The sequence below is a fragment of the Oppia nitens genome, unplaced genomic scaffold (assembly GCF_028296485.1).
Source record: "Oppia nitens isolate AA-2021 unplaced genomic scaffold, nextdenovo-longstitch-racon4-pilon3 scaffold8_pilon_pilon_pilon, whole genome shotgun sequence".
In the NCBI taxonomy this organism is placed as follows: domain Eukaryota; kingdom Metazoa; phylum Arthropoda; class Arachnida; order Sarcoptiformes; family Oppiidae; genus Oppia; species Oppia nitens.
Window position 1 is genome coordinate 2,093,253 of NW_026533252.1, and position 20,162 is coordinate 2,113,414.

At 26.2% G+C, this 20,162-nt stretch overlaps 6 protein-coding genes across 6 annotated transcripts; 2 read left to right on the forward strand and 4 right to left on the reverse strand.

The window, feature by feature from the left end:
* Positions 1 to 124: 124 nt before the first annotated feature.
* Positions 125 to 928, reverse strand: LOC128964153 (enolase-phosphatase E1-like). The gene has a single exon (XM_054310712.1). The coding sequence runs from the start codon at positions 926 to 928 to the stop codon at positions 125 to 127; it is 804 nt and encodes a 267-aa protein (XP_054166687.1).
* A 1,576-nt stretch (positions 929 to 2,504) lies between these two features.
* Positions 2,505 to 3,521, forward strand: LOC128964154 (zinc metalloproteinase nas-6-like). The gene is made up of 5 exons (XM_054310713.1): positions 2,505 to 2,522; positions 2,593 to 2,696; positions 2,781 to 2,865; positions 2,932 to 3,046; positions 3,122 to 3,521. The coding sequence occupies exons 2-5, from the start codon at positions 2,670 to 2,672 to the stop codon at positions 3,519 to 3,521; spliced, it is 627 nt and encodes a 208-aa protein (XP_054166688.1). The 5' UTR covers positions 2,505 to 2,522; positions 2,593 to 2,669.
* A 389-nt stretch (positions 3,522 to 3,910) lies between these two features.
* On the reverse strand, positions 3,911 to 5,604 carry LOC128964155 (uncharacterized; the record flags this gene model as incomplete). Its single annotated transcript, XM_054310715.1, has 4 exons — positions 3,911 to 4,566; positions 4,641 to 5,208; positions 5,320 to 5,426; positions 5,490 to 5,604. Coding segments are annotated over 4 exons (1,446 nt in total), but the record flags the coding sequence as incomplete, so codon positions are not given.
* A 3,530-nt stretch (positions 5,605 to 9,134) lies between these two features.
* On the forward strand, positions 9,135 to 9,888 carry LOC128963839 (zinc finger protein 593-like). The gene is made up of 2 exons (XM_054310363.1): positions 9,135 to 9,517; positions 9,678 to 9,888. Exons 1-2 carry the CDS (start codon positions 9,282 to 9,284, stop codon positions 9,865 to 9,867), a joined length of 426 nt encoding a protein of 141 aa, XP_054166338.1. The 5' UTR covers positions 9,135 to 9,281; the 3' UTR covers positions 9,868 to 9,888.
* A 9-nt stretch (positions 9,889 to 9,897) lies between these two features.
* On the reverse strand, positions 9,898 to 12,479 carry LOC128963838 (sodium-coupled monocarboxylate transporter 2-like). Its single transcript, XM_054310362.1, has 7 exons — positions 12,230 to 12,479; positions 11,898 to 12,174; positions 11,787 to 11,809; positions 11,546 to 11,723; positions 11,382 to 11,455; positions 10,485 to 11,308; positions 9,898 to 10,404 (listed from the first exon to the last, which is right to left on the reverse strand). Exons 1-7 carry the CDS (start codon positions 12,355 to 12,357, stop codon positions 10,040 to 10,042), a joined length of 1,869 nt encoding a protein of 622 aa, XP_054166337.1. The 5' UTR covers positions 12,358 to 12,479; the 3' UTR covers positions 9,898 to 10,039.
* A 6,109-nt stretch (positions 12,480 to 18,588) lies between these two features.
* LOC128963969 (dual specificity protein phosphatase 14-like) lies at positions 18,589 to 19,502 on the reverse strand. Its single transcript, XM_054310522.1, has one exon. The coding sequence runs from the start codon at positions 19,446 to 19,448 to the stop codon at positions 18,618 to 18,620; it is 831 nt and encodes a 276-aa protein (XP_054166497.1). The 5' UTR covers positions 19,449 to 19,502; the 3' UTR covers positions 18,589 to 18,617.
* Positions 19,503 to 20,162: the final 660 nt, after the last annotated feature.

Here is a 20,162-nt window from a genome sequence, read left to right on the forward strand (position 1 = left end):
TATATCTATACAATTATACAGTATAATTAATTAAGAAATTAATACTAAATTAATTGCAAATAGATTTATCATTTTAATAAAATACTGTAATTTAGTCTAAAGAATTTGAAAAGTTTTTAAAAATCTAACAACAATTAGGATTATAGTCGGGTATAAAATCTAACTCTTGTAATGAAGTGACTGTTTGTATGCCATCGAGTTCTTGGTCTGAATATCTCTTATTCCCGTCTCTTAAAACAACTATAGCTCTCATTCCCGAAGCAATAGCCGCCCGGGCTTTGTTCGGACTGTCGGTTATATACAGAATATTTTGTGGACTTTCTTGAAGGGCAATGAAAACTTGTTTAAACCGATTGGAGTCGTGTTTGTATTTATGATAGCTATTGATGCCGCCGACGACATACCAACTAACATCACCACAAGTGGTGTGATTAAGAAATAGTTTTTGATTTTGTGACGGACCGGAAGCGAACGTATAGATCTTTATTGTCAATTCTTCGTCAGTCCATCTCTGAAACGATGGCATAACGTCAACAAAAGTGTGAACTTTGAGCCGTTTATTGCGATAGCCGTCCAACCATATGGTTTGATACAGTTCTTGGATATCGTTGTCAAATGTATTGAGTTTATGTTTTTTTCTCCACTCAATATTTTTAACAACCGATTCAATAACAGTGTCCTTATTATCATCGGTCGACTCCTCAATCTGTGGTAAATCTGAATGAATTTCTCTGTCTTTAGCGTTCATATCTCGTAAGCGATGAACAAAATCACTGATCAGTTGTTGTGTCCAGTGTTGGCTCAAGAAATTCTTCAAATTTTCTTTGATATAAGTTTTAAGATCAGTTCGAAAAGTCCACGAAGTAATGACACCCCAGATGTCAATCAATACTTTGTACGGCTGTTTCATCTTCACTATTGATGTCATTTGTTTTTTTAAAAATAAAGTATTTTGAATTATAGGTTCACTAATCATAAAAAATTAAATTTGATTACAATATAGCAAATAATTAGATATTTGATTGTTTTAACAAATATATGACTCGAGATATAAGATGCGAGACATTATCTCATTTGGTTTCGTTAAAACATTTGTGAATTTTGTAATATAATAGCATATAATACACGCGACATAAGTATAGTTTAATTATCCGGTTTTCGGTCATTTCGGTAATTTGTTGTAACAGTTGCGGTAAAAGTAATCAATTGAATGCCATTCAGTTTGTCTTAAGCGATGAGTTCAAGGGATTGGCGGCCAATAAACTTATCTTATCTGAACTTATCGGACAACTTATCAATGAAAGCCATAAACAGCGGTTACTTATGGCGTTTGTCGAAATTACAAATGTATTGAATCAGATATTATAAAAAGAAATTTAAAAAGAAGTTAAACACTCAGAAAATGTCCGAAAAGTTCACTTTCATTGACTTAAATCAATTGATTTTTTTTTAAAAAGTCAAATATTCTGAATTTGATGTGTTTTTTCGAAAAACTATTTTTAGTAGTATTTGCTAATAAATTGTTTAAAAATGTTTTCATTTAACAGAATAACGCTTTTGAGATACGATTCAGAAATAGAGTTAAACATATTTTCTTTTTACTTTTACCATAATTTTGTCTAATATTGTTGCTTTGATTTTATTATATTTTATTAGTTTTATTTTTTTTTGCTGATAAAAGATTAGTCATATTGGATCAATTACTATGGATTTGATCAAAAAATTTATTGAAGAATCTGATGAATCAATAGATGGATTACGCGAAGAGATCACAGCAGCAGAAAGAGATTTGGTTTCAACACTTATATATATATATATATATATATGATATATAGGTTTAATTTGGTTTTATTATTATTATTATCAATTACATCATTAACATCATTAACATCATTAATATTGCTATTTTTCAATTATATTATTTTTATTGATTTTATTCTGATTTAATTTATATTACCTGTTATTGTCAATTCATAATATCATTTACAGTACTTTCAACTTATTTAATATATTTAATTTTCTTTATATTTAATTATTTTTATTTTATTACGATAATTATTAACAAAATACTGTATGCATACTACGGTACAAAATAGTACAGTAGTTTTTATATCATTACTTTACGCTAATATTGATAACTAATTGTGTTATTTTAATCAAAAAATTAATTATTTATTTATTGAAAATATGTTTTTCTAATGTTTGAAAATCATTTTATTCATGTGATTTGATTTGTAAAACTAAAGTTTTTCGCAATATACTATATTTCAAAATAAACAATAGATTATTTTTAATGAACTAACAATTAATTAACAATAGCTGTGTTTAATCATTTGTTTTATTTTAATAAAAAATGATACAAAAAACATAAATAGTTAAAAATTTATTATTTAAACATTTTATTATATTTTTTATTTCGGTATTATAATTTTAATTATTTTAAATATGTGAAAAAATGATATTTAATTATCTTTTATTTAATTTGATAAATTTTATGTTCATTTATCTAAAATTATTGAACGGTATTTTTAAAAAAAGTGAAATAAATTTCATACATTTTTTTCACAATTTATAGTTTCATTTGTTTTTCAGGTGAAGATAGTTTAGAATCGGATGACATTCATCCCAATAAACGTCTTATTGAGAACCGGGAGCGATATGGAGGAGATATGTTAGGTCTTGTGCCCAAACAAAAGGTTTCTATGAATTCAATTTCAATTATCATTTATTTTCAATTATATTTTTTGAAAAGAAAAATAAGTTTTATAATTTGAAATTAGGGTGCAATGAGAAAGGCATCGTCATCTAAACATAAACAGTGGCCCAATGGTGTCATCCACTATAAGTTTGCCAATACCTTTTCGGGTCAGACAAAACATAATAATAATAATAATAATTAATAACAAATTATTAATTGAATTTTTTTTACAGAAAAAGAGATTGCATTCATAGAGTCGGCAATGAAAGACATTGAAGATGTGTCGTGTATTCACTTTAAGAAACGAAACAATGAAAGAGATTTTATTAATATAATCAAAGCCAATGGGTATCAATTGATTTATATATATATATATATATATATATATTTGAATTAATTGTTATTAAATTTAACATATTTTAGATGTTATTCATATGTGGGTCGAATCGGTGGTTCACAAGACGTATCATTAGGCAGAGGATGTCTATATCGAGGGACAGTCGTACACGAGTTACTACACGCGCTTGGCTTCTATCACGAACACATGCGCTCAGATCGGGACTCATTTTTGACTATCCATTTGAATCATGTGATGCCAGGAATGAACAATAACTTTGAGAAGAATCCTTCGTCGATGAACCGGTTGTTTGCAAAATTTGATTACAACTCTATTATGATCTACTCGTCCACTGCTTTCTCAAAGGACGGACACATGACTATGGTTCCCAAGGATAAGCACTTTAAGCTTAAAGAACCGTACGATAAGACAAAGATGACTGATTCAGACGCTAGTAGTCTTAAAAAGTTATATAATTGTCAATAATTTATAAATAATTTTTCTTTAAATCATTAAAATTTAATAACTGTTTATTTATTCATAACAATGAATAATAATTCTGTCAAAATTGTGATAAATAATAATAAATAAATAAATAAATTATTTATTTTTGCATTTTTTGTGAGCATTTGTGTTGGATATCCATTGGAAACAGTCTTTCACTTTGTTCTTCAGGTTTTTGTGGTTTAAATATAAGACATTGTTTTCGACACTTACTATCAATAAGTATATTGTTATTTGAATATATTGTAAATTATAATTTACAAATTGTTTATTTAAAATAGATATATTTAAAAAAATTAAAAAATTAGTTACATATAGAGTTTTTTAAGTATATAAAAAAGTTTACAATTATTAAATAAAACCAATTTATTTTAATATTTTATTAGTGAACCTCTTTGAATATCACCCAAACTATTTCGAGGCAATATATCCATGACATACAAATTGAAGTCAACCTGTTTGATGGGTTCTACCTTATCGTTAATAAAGTTGATTAAGTCGAGATCAGTTTCGTTACTACCGGCGCGCAATACAACAAATATCTTAAACGTATTATTTAATTGTTTATAAATTATATTATTTGTTTCATTAGTGTCAGAGTCGGACTCAGAGTCACTATAATTGCAATAAATACCGATAACCGAGACATCGATGACATTGGGATGCGATAACAATAGGATTTTAAGATCGTTTGGTATCAGCATCTGATTGTCAACATATATAATATCAGATATCTTGCATTCAATGTAGACATTGCCTTCATTATCATAATAGCCGGCGTCGTTGGATCTTAAATAGCCATCATTAGTAAATCTGTCGCTGTTATCAGTGCCGTAAGAGTGACCCAATTGTCCACTTTTTACGCAAATCTCGCCCACACTGTAAGCTGGCAGCGATTCACCAGTTTTCAAGTCAAGCACCTGTAGTACTGTTCCCGATATCAACTGTCCCGTCGAATAATTGTTCCGTTCATAGCATTTACTTTTTTGCAGACATGCTATGACTCCTGATTCAGTGGTTCCGTAAACTATATTATTATTATAAATATTTTTAATTAATAAATATATTTTTTCAAAAAATAATAATTGTAATAAAAAATACCTGATCTAAAATATCGGCACTTAAACATACTGTCCACACTTTGACGGATAATATTGTTATCATCAAAAACACCGATATATATTATCTCTTTAACACTACTGACATTATACATGAGATTCACTTCATTTTTGACCATCAAATTGATGTCCGATGAAAACAGTATCAGTTTTGTTACATTCAAATTTTCAATACATTGCAAATATATATAAGTATTTGTAGCAAACGTTTCTCTGATTAACACCGTTTTGGATCCACTGATAAGTGATATTAAATGAAAATATATGCCAAACAAGTGGTCAAATGGCATCGATATTATAATGTCATCGCTGTTGTTGCTCAAGACATTGTCGCTTAACATTTGCTGTAATCCATTGATAAGATTGCCGTGCGTTTTGGCCACTGGTTTCGGTGTGCCATCATTTGTACCTCCGGTCCACTCAATCACCGCTATATCCGATTGGTTGACATCAAAATTGTTTTCACATTTGATATCATCACTAAATAGTTGAGTAACATTAATAAACTTATTGTCCAATTCATAGTCATCATTGCATTCAATGAATACTTTCTATTAATAAACAATTATTAATATTATTAGAAATTTGTTAATTAAAATAACATTTTTAAAGATCTACTCTAAGATTGTATTTCAAAAAATAAATTCATAGATAAAACTTACAGTAATTTCTGAATAGTTATTCACCAACTTATCAACAATTATTTTGCTGGCATTTCCGCAAAATATATATTTAAATTTGGTTTTATTAAGTACATTATCCAACTTATCTAATATAATATTAGGAAATAAATATTATTTATATTATTTATATGTAATTTATAGTCACTTACCATATGTTATCCTTTCGTCTAGAAATATACTGATGGCTCCGATATTTAATAGTGATATAAATGCAATTGACTTAAGATAATCATTAGATGATATAAAACATACGGTATCACCAATTTTTAAATTATATTTATTAACTAATGAATTTGATATTAAATTAGTTAAATCAAGTATCTTTTGTCCACTAAATAATTTATCATTTGTATAGTCTATCTGTAAATTTAGATTTAAAAATTATTAATGAAAGTTATAAAAAAAATTAAGAAAAAATACAAATATTTATTAAAATATTTTTAGTTTAAGTCTAAATTAAAATATAATTTTAGATATTATTTAGAATATATTATTTAATAGTTAAATATTTATATTTTTTAAAACTTACAATTAAATCAATATCTTTATGAATAATCAGGTATTCAGATAAATATTTATAACAATTTTTATATTCTTTGATATTAAGTTCAGGTTTTGAATGCAATATATATTTATCACACATTTTTAATAAACTAAAATATTACTAGAAATTATTTAAATAAATAACTAATATCTTTTATCATTTCAATATAAGTAAAACATATTTTATAAAAATATATATTCATATAAACAATATACTGAATTCAATAGTTTTTATTATTATTAAAAAACACTAAATAATTGTATTGATTGTAGGAAATGGCACACAATTCATATAATTATATGGAAGTCAATATGTGATTGAGATAAACTAACATAATATTAAATACAATACATGGTATATATATATATATATATATATATATATATATATATATATATATATATAATTTATATCTTCAAAACATAAATAAATTCATATAATTTTTTCATAGGAAAGAGTACTTTGAACTACAAGTGCTGATAAAAAATGAAATCATTGCTATATTACAGTAATATTTTTTGCTATTTGCTGTGTTATAGTTGTGTTTGTGAACTTCAAATGCTATATAAAATATATTTTTGTAGACAACTTTTTTTTATGGTTTATGCTATGTTTAGATCACATTTTGAAAAAACACAAAGTTTTTTTTACTGTTTTTTTTTATAAATCTAAATATGGGTTTGCAATAAATTTTGCAAACCATAATAGGATTTTATTAAAAAAAAAACAAAATAAAACATTTAATTTGCAAATTATATACATTATAAATATATTCCTCCTCTCTGTTTGTCAATGATAAGAGTGTTAATAGTAAATATCAATATAGCTATAGTTATACAGTATATTATACCGGTATATACAGTAATATAAAGAGTATCGTAAAAATTAATACTATTTGAATGTCAACCACTTATGAGTTAATTTTTTTTATCAGTAATAAAACACACCAACACATAAATTACTTAAATTTCAAGTTTAAAAACTACAAATAAAAATTTAGAAACATTGCTGTTAATAATCAAGTTTAATAATTATGGTCAAACATATTAGTTTGCATTATATATAAAATTTATATAAATATTTCAAGTAGTTTTTATTATTTATTTAACATTCAAAATATACAGTATTATTGATTTGAAGTTATATTGTTTTTTATTAAGTGCTTTATATATTAGACAAATATTTTAATAATTTGATCTACAAAGAAAAATAGTTATTTTTTTAATTTAGGGAACTAAACTAAACTAAACTAAATTATTATTATTTTAAAACAATAAAAATTATTATAAAAACAATCATCAAATGCGTGGGCTATGCCCAGTTTTTTAATGCTATTTATTAAAAAACATATATAAATATTATAAAACATAATTAAATGATTTGAACCAACAAAAAAATTAAATAAAAATATAATGCCTTAATTCAATTTTTATTTTATTTTCAAACAAATCTCAATTTAAAATCATTGAGTAAATGTTGTAACCATAACTGAAAAAAATAATAATACATTTAGTCAATTATAATTTGCAAATCAGTTTTCTATATAAATATGATAATTTAATAAAATACATCTTTATTTTACTACATTAAATTTAATAATGCATTCATTATATAAGTTTATAATACTGTATAAACTTTATATTGTATTGTTAAGTATAAAATTTATACCCATATTTTTAGACGGATATGACTATTACTGTGATGTAAATTATATATATCGTACAGTATTTATATTGCATTGAATATACTGTACTTTATATGAATCATTTAATTAATATATTAAAACTAACGTTATTTCAAATTATTGATTATTTGATTATTAATCATTAGTTTAGTACATACAGTACATACTGGTTGTTATTAAATAAAGTATTGAAACTTATTTTTTTTTTGTTTTTTGAAAAACATTTATTTTATCTAAAACAAAACGTGTATAACATTTGGATATTTTATAAAGTAATTAAACAAAAATACTACAATGTTTTCAAGTTATTAATATTAAAGTTTGGTTAATATAAATTTACAATCAGTTGTTAATAATTTGATAAACTATTTTTACTGTTATTTAGTTAATGATTATTTTGCTCTAATCATTGCATTTACTATTATTGCTACCAAAATTTACACTGAGTGTAAAATGAGTGTAAAATAAAATTTAATTATACGATGTATTAAACTATAAGTTATATATAAATATAACAAAAAAAAGTTATGCCAAGAATTGGCACTAAAAATACATTTCAAAAGTTTATAACAACTCAATGGAAACACTATATGATAGCGAGTCTATGCTTTTGACATTAACGGTGACACTGATTGCCACAATCGGTGTTTCATTGGTAACACACGTGATGGCCATCTGGACGGCCATTAATCGCAACATTGTTGACGATATCTATCATCATCGGTACAGTAGTCCAGTGCGTCGACAAACGGTACTAATGTTAGACAAGTGCTCAAAGATCAGGACATCGCTTCTGGTTTTGCTATTAATTCACTGTTGTTTAGCATTTGTGGGACTGTTATCAGTATTACATGAATTGCCATTATTATTGGTGATATATTCCGTGTCGATGACACTATTGTTTATTACAGAATTGACCACTTTTTCCGGTCAAATCCGATCATCGGGTCTCATATCACAGTATTTGGCGACAATTTTGACATTTTTGTTATTATTGGCCAAAAAGTATTTGTAAATTCAGTTATTTATTGAATTAAATATTTTATTTTATTAAAAAAACTATTTAATGTTAACATTGTATTTTGTATATAGAAAATTAATAAATTGTAAATATACAATATTATAATAATTATAAATTAATTTTAAAAAAATACTAATAAAATAATGATATAAGGTTGTATTTATTTAAATAAATAAAATAAGATATAATTATATTTAATTATAAATTATATAATTTAATAATAGTTATCAATAATTAAATGAGTTTTATTAAGTTGTATTTTAAACGTACTCTATGTTATCTATCAAACAAGTATTGTTATTAGTGTTGTCAAAATACACAAACTTATATATAAATTTTAATTTTTTTTTTAAAAATTATCAATTGATTTTATTTCACAAAATATTATTATCTAAAATAACAATTAAATATATATATATATTGTTATTAAGTCTATGAATTAAATATTGAAATAATATGTATAGAAATTAAAATTAATTTATACATTAATTTATAATTGATTTTACATTTTATGTATTGTATTGTATTATTGCAACCCTAATGATAGCACATGTTTAGTACAGTACAGTGTGTTTGTGTTTGTAATATCATTGACAATACAAACAGTTTTGATCACACAATCAACACATAGTTGTCATCATTATTAGGGATCAGTTAGTCAGACACACACATACACAGACTGTCCCGACATTATGACCCGATATTCACGTAAAAAGGGTAACAATGCTCCCAACAGACGGATCGGTAAGAGAGGACTGAAGACGAAGAGATATAAGAAAGACTTGGATGCCATCAAACTCGGACTCATGAATGCCGTCGATATACAAGACGTTAGTGTCAAGACTGATGCCATCATCGGTGGTAATGATGTAGAAGACATTGACAACGATTTACCAGCAAATGGACAGTTTTTTTGCAAACATTGCCAGTATGTTTGGACATTGATTTGTTTACCCATTTTTTGTTGATATCATTTTTAACCAACTCTTGGTTTAAAAGATATAAAATCATTTAAATTAGTTATTAATTAAGACATCAATTAATGATAACATTTTTATTTGTCTGTATTTGTTCTCTCTTTCCTTTAGTCGCTATTTTATTGACGACAAGTCGCTTACGGATCACACAAAAAGTAAAACACATAAGAAAAGAGTAAAACTATTGGAAGACGAGCCGTACAGTCAAGAGGAAGCCGAAAGAGCCGCCGGACACGGAAACTATACGTATGAAAGACAGATAACCGGTCGCAACAAAACCAAACAAATGGACACTAATTGACAAAATAAAGATTATTCAATATTTTTTGTTGTTATTAATTAAGAATTGTTTTATTGATGACATTATGGTCTGACACAGACTTTTAGTATGAGATCAGTGACAATATGTGTGTTTGGATAGCAATTGATATTTTATAAGTTGTTGTTGTCGTTGATGTTTTGGTTCACAAGAATTATATTTTTGTAGTTTTGTCGCCGGAATTTCTAAATTGATTATTGACTGACTCGTCGTGCGGTACTTCATCATCGGCTTCGGTGTTATTATCCCTTTTAACCGAATGTAATGACCGAATTATATTGGTTTGTACGACATTGTACTCATTCGGTGGCGTCACCTGATCTTCAGTCAATTTGCGCCAACTTTTTGGTAACAATTTTTCCATATAATAGCAAACTTGATTGCAAACCAGATTTTTGTCTATATCCCGATTTTTGTTGCCAAGAGTGACCAAACTGACCACATTACCGACTACGAGACTGACTAAAAAGCCGATTACCGGAACAAAAAATGGACTGATGTGATGAAGTCTATCGAAACCTATGAATATTCACATGGATTGTGTGTTAATTGTCTTTTTTTATAAAAAAAAATGGTAACATTCTTCTAGTTCTTAATACCTGTTGGATAATATTGGGGTATCTTATAATTGGTTAAATAGCTTAGTGGTGCAGTCCTATTGTTAAGTTCGGGACAGCCATCAGTACTCACTCCTAACGCCAATGTTTGGGGACTTCTTCTGTCAGAAACGTAGCCAATTGTGATCCAAAAGCTCATGATTTGGCCGACAATAAGAGCGGCCGCACCGCCGTAGGCATTAGCCCACGGGAAGAATAGACCCAAACAAAAAAGTCCAAATATCGGGCCATTGGATGAGCCATACAACATAACCGCAGCCTCGACTATATTATCAGTCTTTTTAACAGCGAATGCGAAACATATGGATGCGATGCCAATTAAAATGGCCAAAACTTTGGTCGCGTATATGCCATAACTTGGACGTAGCCATCGGGAACAGACTTGTTTGCCATAGTCGTCCCAAATGATTGAGGCCAATGCGTTCAGACCCGATGATAGAGTGCTAAGAGAGCCACAAAAAATGCAGGCCACAAACATTCCTGGTAGACCAGGATAGTCGTCACCAAAAATGTCTAACACGAAAAATGGCAATAATTGATCGGGACGGGTAACCTGACCTGTAGCCATAGGATCACAGTTGTAATATCGGGCATACATAACAATACCGATGATCACCATAAGCGATAGCATGAAAATAAATCCGGGAATTGCGGTGTACAGAGCCCGTTTGGCCGATCGCATGGATGGCATACATACGGCTCGTTGCACCTGTAGTTGGGATGTGCTGAACGTACCGCTCCACAACACTGCGAAGCCCAATATGTATACCCAAAATGAGTTGACACTGTAAATGTCGAATTCCATGCTATAATACAAATATAAGCACTGGTATGTTAGAAAAATTAATTATTTCAAATGTATCTTAAATTATATATTACTTCCAGAATTCAATGCGACCGCCGGTATGAGCTCTTTGGAAGGCACTGGCCATTCCTCCCGATATGTTGGCGCCCTTTTATATTAACAAATCAATTGATATTACCGTATAAATTATTATTTTTATTTTTATCAAATATTGATTACTGTATATTATAATACAAACTCTGATAGCAATAGCCAATAGACCAAATAAGATGATAGAAAACTGGAAGACATCCGTCCAAATGACACCTTTGAGACCACCGAGTGATGTATATAATGTGACAATTAGGCCGATCAACAAAATACTTGAGTTTATAGATATATCTGTAACTATTGACAGTGCAATAGACGGCGCAAAACTATCGGTGCATTAATTAAATAAAATTTAAATGAAATGAAATTTTTGTTTTATGAGATCTTACAGTTCAACTCCAAAGAAAGGTATCTAAACAAATAAAATTTATATTCAATTAAGTATTAATATCTAATGAAATAAGAAAAATAAATTAAAAAATATTTATCAATAATATTACCAATGATAAAAGTGCTGATATATTACCCAAAATTTGTAATTTATGTGATTTAAAACGTTTGTGTAGGTATTCATTAACCGATGTTAGATTCATATTATAATAAACCGGGAGAAACACTTCGCAGGCCAACACAGCCGCCAAAATGGACGGTATGACTGCAAACCAGAACATACTGCCCGTGAAGTAAACGGTAACTGGAAAACCAATAACTGAAGTACTGGGCAAAAAACTGGCCATAATTGATAGGCACACCGGTATTACAGACATGTGTTTACCTCTAAAGAAATGTTTGGGTAAATAACAAACAAATATAGTTTTATTTGCATTAATACCCTCTCAAGAACTCATCCTCATTAGTATTATTGCGGTCTTTCCACGCGTAATAAAACCCAATAACCGATGATATCATTAGCATTATTATGAACACCGTATAGTCGATGACACCGAAATTATTAGACATTTTTATTGATAATTTATTTAAAATATAAACTAAATGATAAATTATTATACTAGTCTTTATATTGTTATATAATTGTAATAATTTATGATTTTTTTTATATAAATATTTAATGATTTCCTAAGAATAATAATTATTATATTCTCTATACTATTACATAAATATCAACAAAAAAAGCCGGAAATTATTAAATGGTTATCAAAAATCACGTTTGAATTTAATAAAAAACTTATGGTAAATTTAATTATATAAAAATTTAATTAATATTTTTCAATAACTATAAAATTACTTTTATTTCATTAGATTCATTCAAAATACTCAATCTATTGTATGAATTTTGATTAAATATTAAGTAATTTCTCTTAATTATTATATAATATTTTAAATATTTGTTTTATATATTTTAATAATGATCATGATAAATTAAGATAATATCAATCATTTTATTGTCCGCAAACATCTACTTTAGTTGTAATATTATATTTATAGTTAAGTTATGATACTATAAATAAAAAAATTAATATAACTATTGAATTATTTGTTATTACTTTTCATAAATAAATTACTTTGCTTTTTACGTTATTATGTAATTACAAATTTTAATTACATTATAGTATAAAATAATTCATAATATTATTTAATTAAAAATATGTAATATTTTTTTATTATTTTGTTTTTTATGTTAATTTTAAATAAAACCAGTTAAGTATGTTAGAAAGCATTATCAGAAAAAAAACTTTGACATAAAAAATATTATGTTCGCAAATTTATTGTCAGTTGGTTTTAGTCATATAGTCAAAAGACTAGGTATGACAAAATAAACTAAACTATAGACATGTAGGGTATCAAATGACTCGGTATGACAAAATATACTCAACTATAGTCATGTAGAATATCAAATAATTTGGTATAACAAAATAAACATCTAAAATCATACTTTTGCCGCCATTTTTGAAAAAAATAAAATAAGTTTTATCTATTATATATTATTTTTCATGCTGTATACAATTTTAAACGCTAAAATTTTTACCTAAATTTTTTACTTTGGCAGCCATTTTATCTAAGTTCCCTTAAAAGATCAAAATTTTAATGCATATTTCTTATGTTTGTTTTTGATGCTCAATGTTTCAAATCTATACTTATGAAATTTTATCTAAGAATTTTTATCTTTGGCCGCCATTTTCTCAATGTTCCCGAAGAGATATCAAAATTTTAATGCAACTTTTCAATACATTATTAGTAGTCCTCTAACTGAATCTGAAGTCAGAATTTCAAAATTTGCAAAAAAAATGCTACAGACAGACACACAAAAGGCTCGTAAAGATTTCAGTAAATAAAACTTTTTCAAAGTTTTTTTTATATATATTATATAATTTATTCAATAAAAGAAAGTTTTGTTTCAGACAGTCAGTGAACAATAAATAAATTCAATTTTTTGATTCAATAAACACTATGTCTTAATATGAATGTTATATTCATATACAAGATATTCAGATCATTTAAATACTTGTATTATTTTAATGTATTTTAAATTAAAAATTTTAATACAGATAATACAATTCTAGTGTTTTATGAATTTGATTAACTAAATCAATAGAGTATATTTAAGATGCATTATATAAAATTAAATAAAGAATTAATATATAATCTTTATTCATAATAATAATTATTAATAATATATACCGGTATTTACAAATTAAACAAATAATTATATATTTATTTAATTTGGATTAATAAACATTTAAATTTTTATCATTTATAGACAAATTATTATTTCTTTAATGAAATAATTATTAGCAATTGTCTCATATTTTTCATATTTTTAAAATTTGTTTCTAAACCGAATTGATATTGAAATACTTATTTGCCGACAATTTGATTAAACAATAAGTGAATTATAAGTCACTATATTTCTAGACAAAAGATTACTCCAAAAAACAAATTTTATATAATATAAATGTAATTTCTTTTATTAAATTAGATAATCATATAAACATTTTCATTAATTTTATTTTATTCTTAGTATAACTTATTTGTAAATAAATAGATATTCCTTATATATATTTACTATATATGTATAATATATCTTATATTATATGTTTTAAATAAATTTATCTTTCTTTTTGCTCTATTTGTTATCTAATAAACAATTTGCCTATTTATTGTTTGCGCAAACTTAACAAAAAATAAATATAATTACTTTTTATAGTGCAGTTTGTTTTGTAAACTTACACTTAAAATTACAATCAAACAAATAGACAAAAAAAACAATATTTGATTTTATTCATTTGATTATTTGATATTTATTATTATTAAACTATACTATATATATTTAATTGTTTGTTGGTGTGTTTATATAAAATATTTATAAATAAGTTAATTTTTATATAGTAAACATCTATATATATATATATATATATATATATATATATATATATATATATATATATATATACACGATAGACAGTGCTTTTTTATTCACGGATTCATTGAATAATAAATGATTTAATAATTTTGTTTTCAATTCAATGAACACTATTTTGAAACAAATGTCATATTCAGAGACATTATTCAGACTATTATTATTATTATTATTATTATTATATTAAATTACAATTGTTTAAGACATGAAACATCTTATAAAAATAAAGTTTTATATAAAAAATTCCTAAAATACTTTTATTATATTCTTGAAAATATTTTTATTTAATTATATGCTATTTTATAAGTAGTGTTAAATTTAAAACAAAAATTAATAATACATTTATTCAAAAACAAAAAATAATTAAAATCAATACTAAATATGATTTTTTATTTAAGATTTTTGTTTAAAGATTTGTTGTGTAACTAACTGACTGAATACCGTTGCGTACAAGTGTTTGGCCAACAAATAGTTTGTATTGATTTTTCTTTGTGACTGAAAACTAAATATTTGAATGATTTTATGTTAAGCACATAAAAAGCATATATAGTATATATATATTACAGTATTGTAAGCATTATATATAATACAATATTGTATTAGTAGTGCTAACAGAATTAGACACCAGAATTGAGACATAAAAATATTTATACAAATTAAAGCCTAAAATAAATGGGTTTATACTCTATATACTGTTATATCTGTAGTGTTCAACAGTTTTTTTTGTGTATATCTTATAGACTAATAAAGACGTGATCAGAGAGTTTATGACAATTATATCTTATACTTTAATAAATATATATTTAATGAAATCGTAAAATAAATGATTATTTGTTTGGGTTGTTTACTACTAAAACAGCTAACTATTATATAAAATATTATTTAGTAATAATTATATTTGATATTTAGTGAAAAAACATAATCTCTATATTATTCTATTGATAAAAATAAATTGTTTAATACTACTAATACTAATAGTATATAAAATAATTTATCGTTAACAATGATAAAATATTATTTACTGGTAATATATTATATATTACAAATAATAATAAATTAAATTAATAACAATACATTTAAATGTATTTACAGTATTATTAAGTTTTTTACATATATTTTTAATAATAAATTAAGCCCTATGTGTTAGCACAAGTGTTATATATTTATTTAATTATTTAAATAAATTTATATACTATTCTAATGCTTAAACTAATATCAATAGACATTCCGGTATTGTATTATTTATTGAAAGCATAAAAAATAAATTTTAATATTTTATGTAAAACATATTATTACTATTATTATAAAATGTTATATTTTTTAAATTGTAAAATCGATTATCTAATGATATATAATTTATTTTTTCACTTATTATTTGTATTATTCATTAAATCATTGGACGTAAAAAAAGTTTGCACGACTTGAATGTAAGCAAAAGAAAATGTTTGAATAAAAATATTACCGCAATTAACACTTAAATTATTTTTTTAAATCATTTTTTCTTAACTAATAATTAAATAGTCCTTAAGTTGGAGACAATGGTTAGCATTCCTCTCAACTCTTACCCACCGAAGAAGTCTGTGGCCACAATCGATCGTTTCCTTTCGGGTTCGGCCGAAGACATCGATCCATTTCTACTGTCACTTCGTTTCTTTGGTTTCGACCTTTGCTTCAATCGATATCAGGAAAACTCTGGAAAACGTTTCTTTTGGCGCAATTCTATCACAAGATTTTTGCTTTATATAGCCATCTGTTTCATCAATTTGCAGACAATGATTCACATCGTGACCACAGTTAAGGGCCTTTCGAGCAAACGCTTCTATGATCTGCTCAACGATATCAGGTCTCTGGTACTCAAACTGACGATGGCTTTTGCCGTCGATCTCTGGTTTATTCATCGAAAACGGCGCTCAGAGATGACATATATGATCATCAATAGCTTTGTCCAAACAGATCACACAAAAACACTCAAGAAGTTGGCCTTCAAGTGGACGATATTCATGATTAGTGTGGCATTCATTCATTGGGCGGCCTCACAGTTTTGGTTGTCCACACTGTCCATAGACCAGTACCGCAAATGGTTACTAGTGGTCAACTGTACAGGCGATCGATTGCCCGAAGTATTAGTACATTTGATTGCAACACTGGACTCGTTTGTGTACCGAATGTACACTTATGGTTCGCGGTTTGCGGTGATGTGCGCCTACTGTCTACTATCGATACTGTTGTCCAAATGTGTCGGACAAATGAACGAACAATTAGAGGACCAAATTACTAGTGATCGGGACAATGGATTCGACATCGAGTTATTCAAAAGACAGTTCAATTTGGTGTATAAGATGCACATTGAGATCGAGCACTGTTTCGGTCCCATAAACTTTGTCTGGTTTTCAACACTGTTTGTTGTTTCCTGTATTGACATCTTTTTCCTGGCCTGGAGTGCCGGTTCCGAGTGGTTCCAGGTTTGGTCACTCATCGAGTTTGTTTCGATGATCATCCTATGGTTACCACACTTTATTGTGTCACACTATGCGTCGCGTGTGTCGCTCGAGTCCAAGAAGTTGAAGCTGAATATGAAGGAGTTGTGTCGCGATAATGAACGGATCAGACGATTGATAATAACTCCGTCGTATTATCCGCGGATGAGACCGACGCTCAACAATGTGGTCACACTCGACAGCCAGTTCTTCTTGTCGTTCATCTGTACTTTGGCCACATTCAGCGTAATGATGATACAATTGAATCCGCAGACCAGCTCCAAGATTGGCTAATCGGCGTCAGGTATTTGATTGGTGGCTAACTGTTCCCAACAATACAACAAATTAATATTCAAAATGAGTTAATCCTGAGACCGGTATTTTATTTTTATAAAAAAATTATTATTGATATTACTTTTTCACATTATTTTTCATTTTTGTTAAGTTTAATATTTTTTATATAATAATTATGATTATTAATAATATTATTTGTAATTTATTTTTAAATATTATGTTAACTTCTTAAATATGTTATATTTAAAGTACATATTTAATTTTAGTTATTTTTTGTTGTTGCTATATTGTATAAGTTAAATATAATCAATTGTTTGACCAAATAGGCTGCTATTTATGTATAGTAATACTCAAATGAGTTATTATTATTATATTTTTTATTGTAAAAAAATCTTATTTACAATTGTCGTTATATTTTATTTATTTTTCAAACATTTTCATTTATTTTTATTAATACCTGATATTATTTTGATATATAATATGTTAGTTTAGTTTAAGCCTATCAAGTAATACATTTTTATTTGTCACTACAATAGTCGTATAGTAAATACCAGTATATATATATAATTTACTCAAAATTTATAAAATAGTACAAAATATTTTGAAATTGTTTTTTTAAGATATAAAAATTTTAAACTTTAGTACTTATAAAGGTCTAAAAAAGGTATGATATAAAAAAAAAGTTTATATCCAAAAGTACACATAATATTTATTGTAAAAATTAATTTTGTTAAAAATTATTGAACACTTAAAATATTTTATAAGATTATTTTTTAAAAATATTAATTTATTTATAACTTATATAGCAAACAAATACTTATAAAATTAATTTTTAAGTATAGAGCAAAAACAAAAAATTATTTTATATTATACTGTAATATATTTATATCATTATATTAAAGTTAAAATATTGTATAGAATTTTGAATTTGTTAACTAAATTACAATATTTCTCAATAATTTAAGAATAAATAAATATTACTTTTTAAACATTAATTTTATCATCAGTTTTATAATCTATATATAAAACGAGAGACTATAATCATAAATGATATTTAAATAAAAAACTAATCAATGAATTTGTGAGATATCGCCGTATTTAGACCTTTTGGTCGACACGTGACTGAAACTCGAGGCTGCGTTAAGTCCTTCCTCTCGATTTCGTTTCCTTTCGGTTTCGATCTCCAGATTCATAATCAACGGATGTTCTCTGATCCAGAAGTCAGGGACAGTCACCTGAACGTCGCCCTCACGTGTCTTATAAACAATCAGTTGACACGAGTTTGAGCCGCGAATTTTCAGCTCATAATCCATGAGCTGTTGAATAAAACCGGTAATCGGTTTAACACACTGTCGGCGACGGATTATATGATTAAAAGCAGCTTTTAGTGTCATATTCTTATATTTTATCAGATAGGCTATGGCCAGTGCCGCCGATCGGGACACACCGGCCACACAGTGTATGCATGTGTGGCGATGTCTGCGGGCCATTGACTCGATATTATCGGCTATGTAATCAAAATACGGTGTGATGTCCTCTTCGGGATCGTCGTCGACGAGCACTCGTATGTAAGAAATACCTTTAATAACAATGTCTGGCGCCTCGTAAGTGGCATTAATTACATTTGTTATATTGTTTTGTTCAAAGTTTTCTTTTGTTAGTCCAAAAATTCCTGTCAAATACAAGTCGTTAGTAATTTTGGACATTTCGGCGAACGTTCCCTCAGATATGTTGCGAAAGTCTTCAGGAAGTTGTCCTTTCAATTGTTCCATTTCTCGTCTTGTCTTTAATCTTCTATTCTTTCCATTGCTAGGAAATTGTCCCGTTTTTGTTGTTGTCCTCTGCGGTGGAATAGCTCTCCTATTCTGACTTCCAGTTCTTCCAGAAAACCAATTCCACATTTTTTAATCGTTTTTATGTTTTAACGCATTTGAATTTCAAACATTTTTTTCAAAAAAAGTAAATTTTAATTAAAAGTAAAACTCGACAACAATTTATCTCGTAATTTACAACAATTGATAAATTTATTCATTAATTAACTATTAAATAATTGCTATTTATTATAACAATTATTTAATAAAAAAAAACCATTAAATATGTCAACTTTTTTGTGGTCACTCAAAGTCTAGTTGAAATAGTAAATCCCATTTAAAGTTATGTTGTTATATAAAAGTTTGCTAATAATTAAATAAAACTTAATTTCCTTTTTCACTTCAAAAAATAATGTTATTTATTTAATAATATTTTATTAAAAATTTTATTTAAGATAATGTAGTGCTATTAAAATGTTATTTTATTAATTTATTACTAATAACATAAAATACTACTAATATTAATCACAAATTATTAAAGCATTAAAGTGTAAACTTTTAATTTTTAGTACAATCAACAAATAATATAATATTAAACTATGTTGACTATATAAATGAAAAATTAAAAAAAAATCAAATCTAATTTAATTTTTATAAAATCTTAGATAAGACAAAATCATTTTTATTCAATTAAAAGTTTTATTTCATTTAGTTATTTGTTCTAATAATGTATATTAACTTAAAATTGTTTATTTTATTATCATTGATCTGCTTTTCATTTGGTCAGTTTGGTGATAGTGTGGA

Bases quoted from the DNA above. Each gene is read 5' to 3' on its own strand.
- LOC128964153 (XM_054310712.1), bottom strand. From the start codon at position 928: ATGACATCAATAGTGAAGATGAAACAGCCGTACAAAGTATTGATTGAC.
- LOC128964154 (XM_054310713.1), top strand. From the start codon at position 2,670: ATGTTAGGTCTTGTGCCCAAACAAAAG. The intron at 2,697-2,780 runs GTTTCTATGAAT...ATTTGAAATTAG, and splicing joins GTCTTGTGCCCAAACAAAAG to GGTGCAATGAGAAAGGCATC. The intron at 2,866-2,931 runs GTCAGACAAAAC...TTTTTTTTACAG, and splicing joins GTTTGCCAATACCTTTTCGG to AAAAAGAGATTGCATTCATA.
- LOC128963839 (XM_054310363.1), top strand. From the start codon at position 9,282: ATGACCCGATATTCACGTAAAAAGGGTAACAATGCTCCCAACAGACGG. The intron at 9,518-9,677 runs GTATGTTTGGAC...TCTTTCCTTTAG, and splicing joins TTTTTTTGCAAACATTGCCA to TCGCTATTTTATTGACGACA.
- LOC128963969 (XM_054310522.1), bottom strand. From the start codon at position 19,448: ATGTGGAATTGGTTTTCTGGAAGAACTGGAAGTCAGAATAGGAGAGCT.
- LOC128963838 (XM_054310362.1), bottom strand. From the start codon at position 12,357: ATGTCTAATAATTTCGGTGTCATCGACTATACGGTGTTCATAATAATG. The intron at 12,175-12,229 runs GTATTAATGCAA...ACATTTCTTTAG, and splicing joins GAGGATGAGTTCTTGAGAGG to AGGTAAACACATGTCTGTAA. The intron at 10,405-10,484 runs GTATTAAGAACT...GAATATTCATAG, and splicing joins ACCCCAATATTATCCAACAG to GTTTCGATAGACTTCATCAC.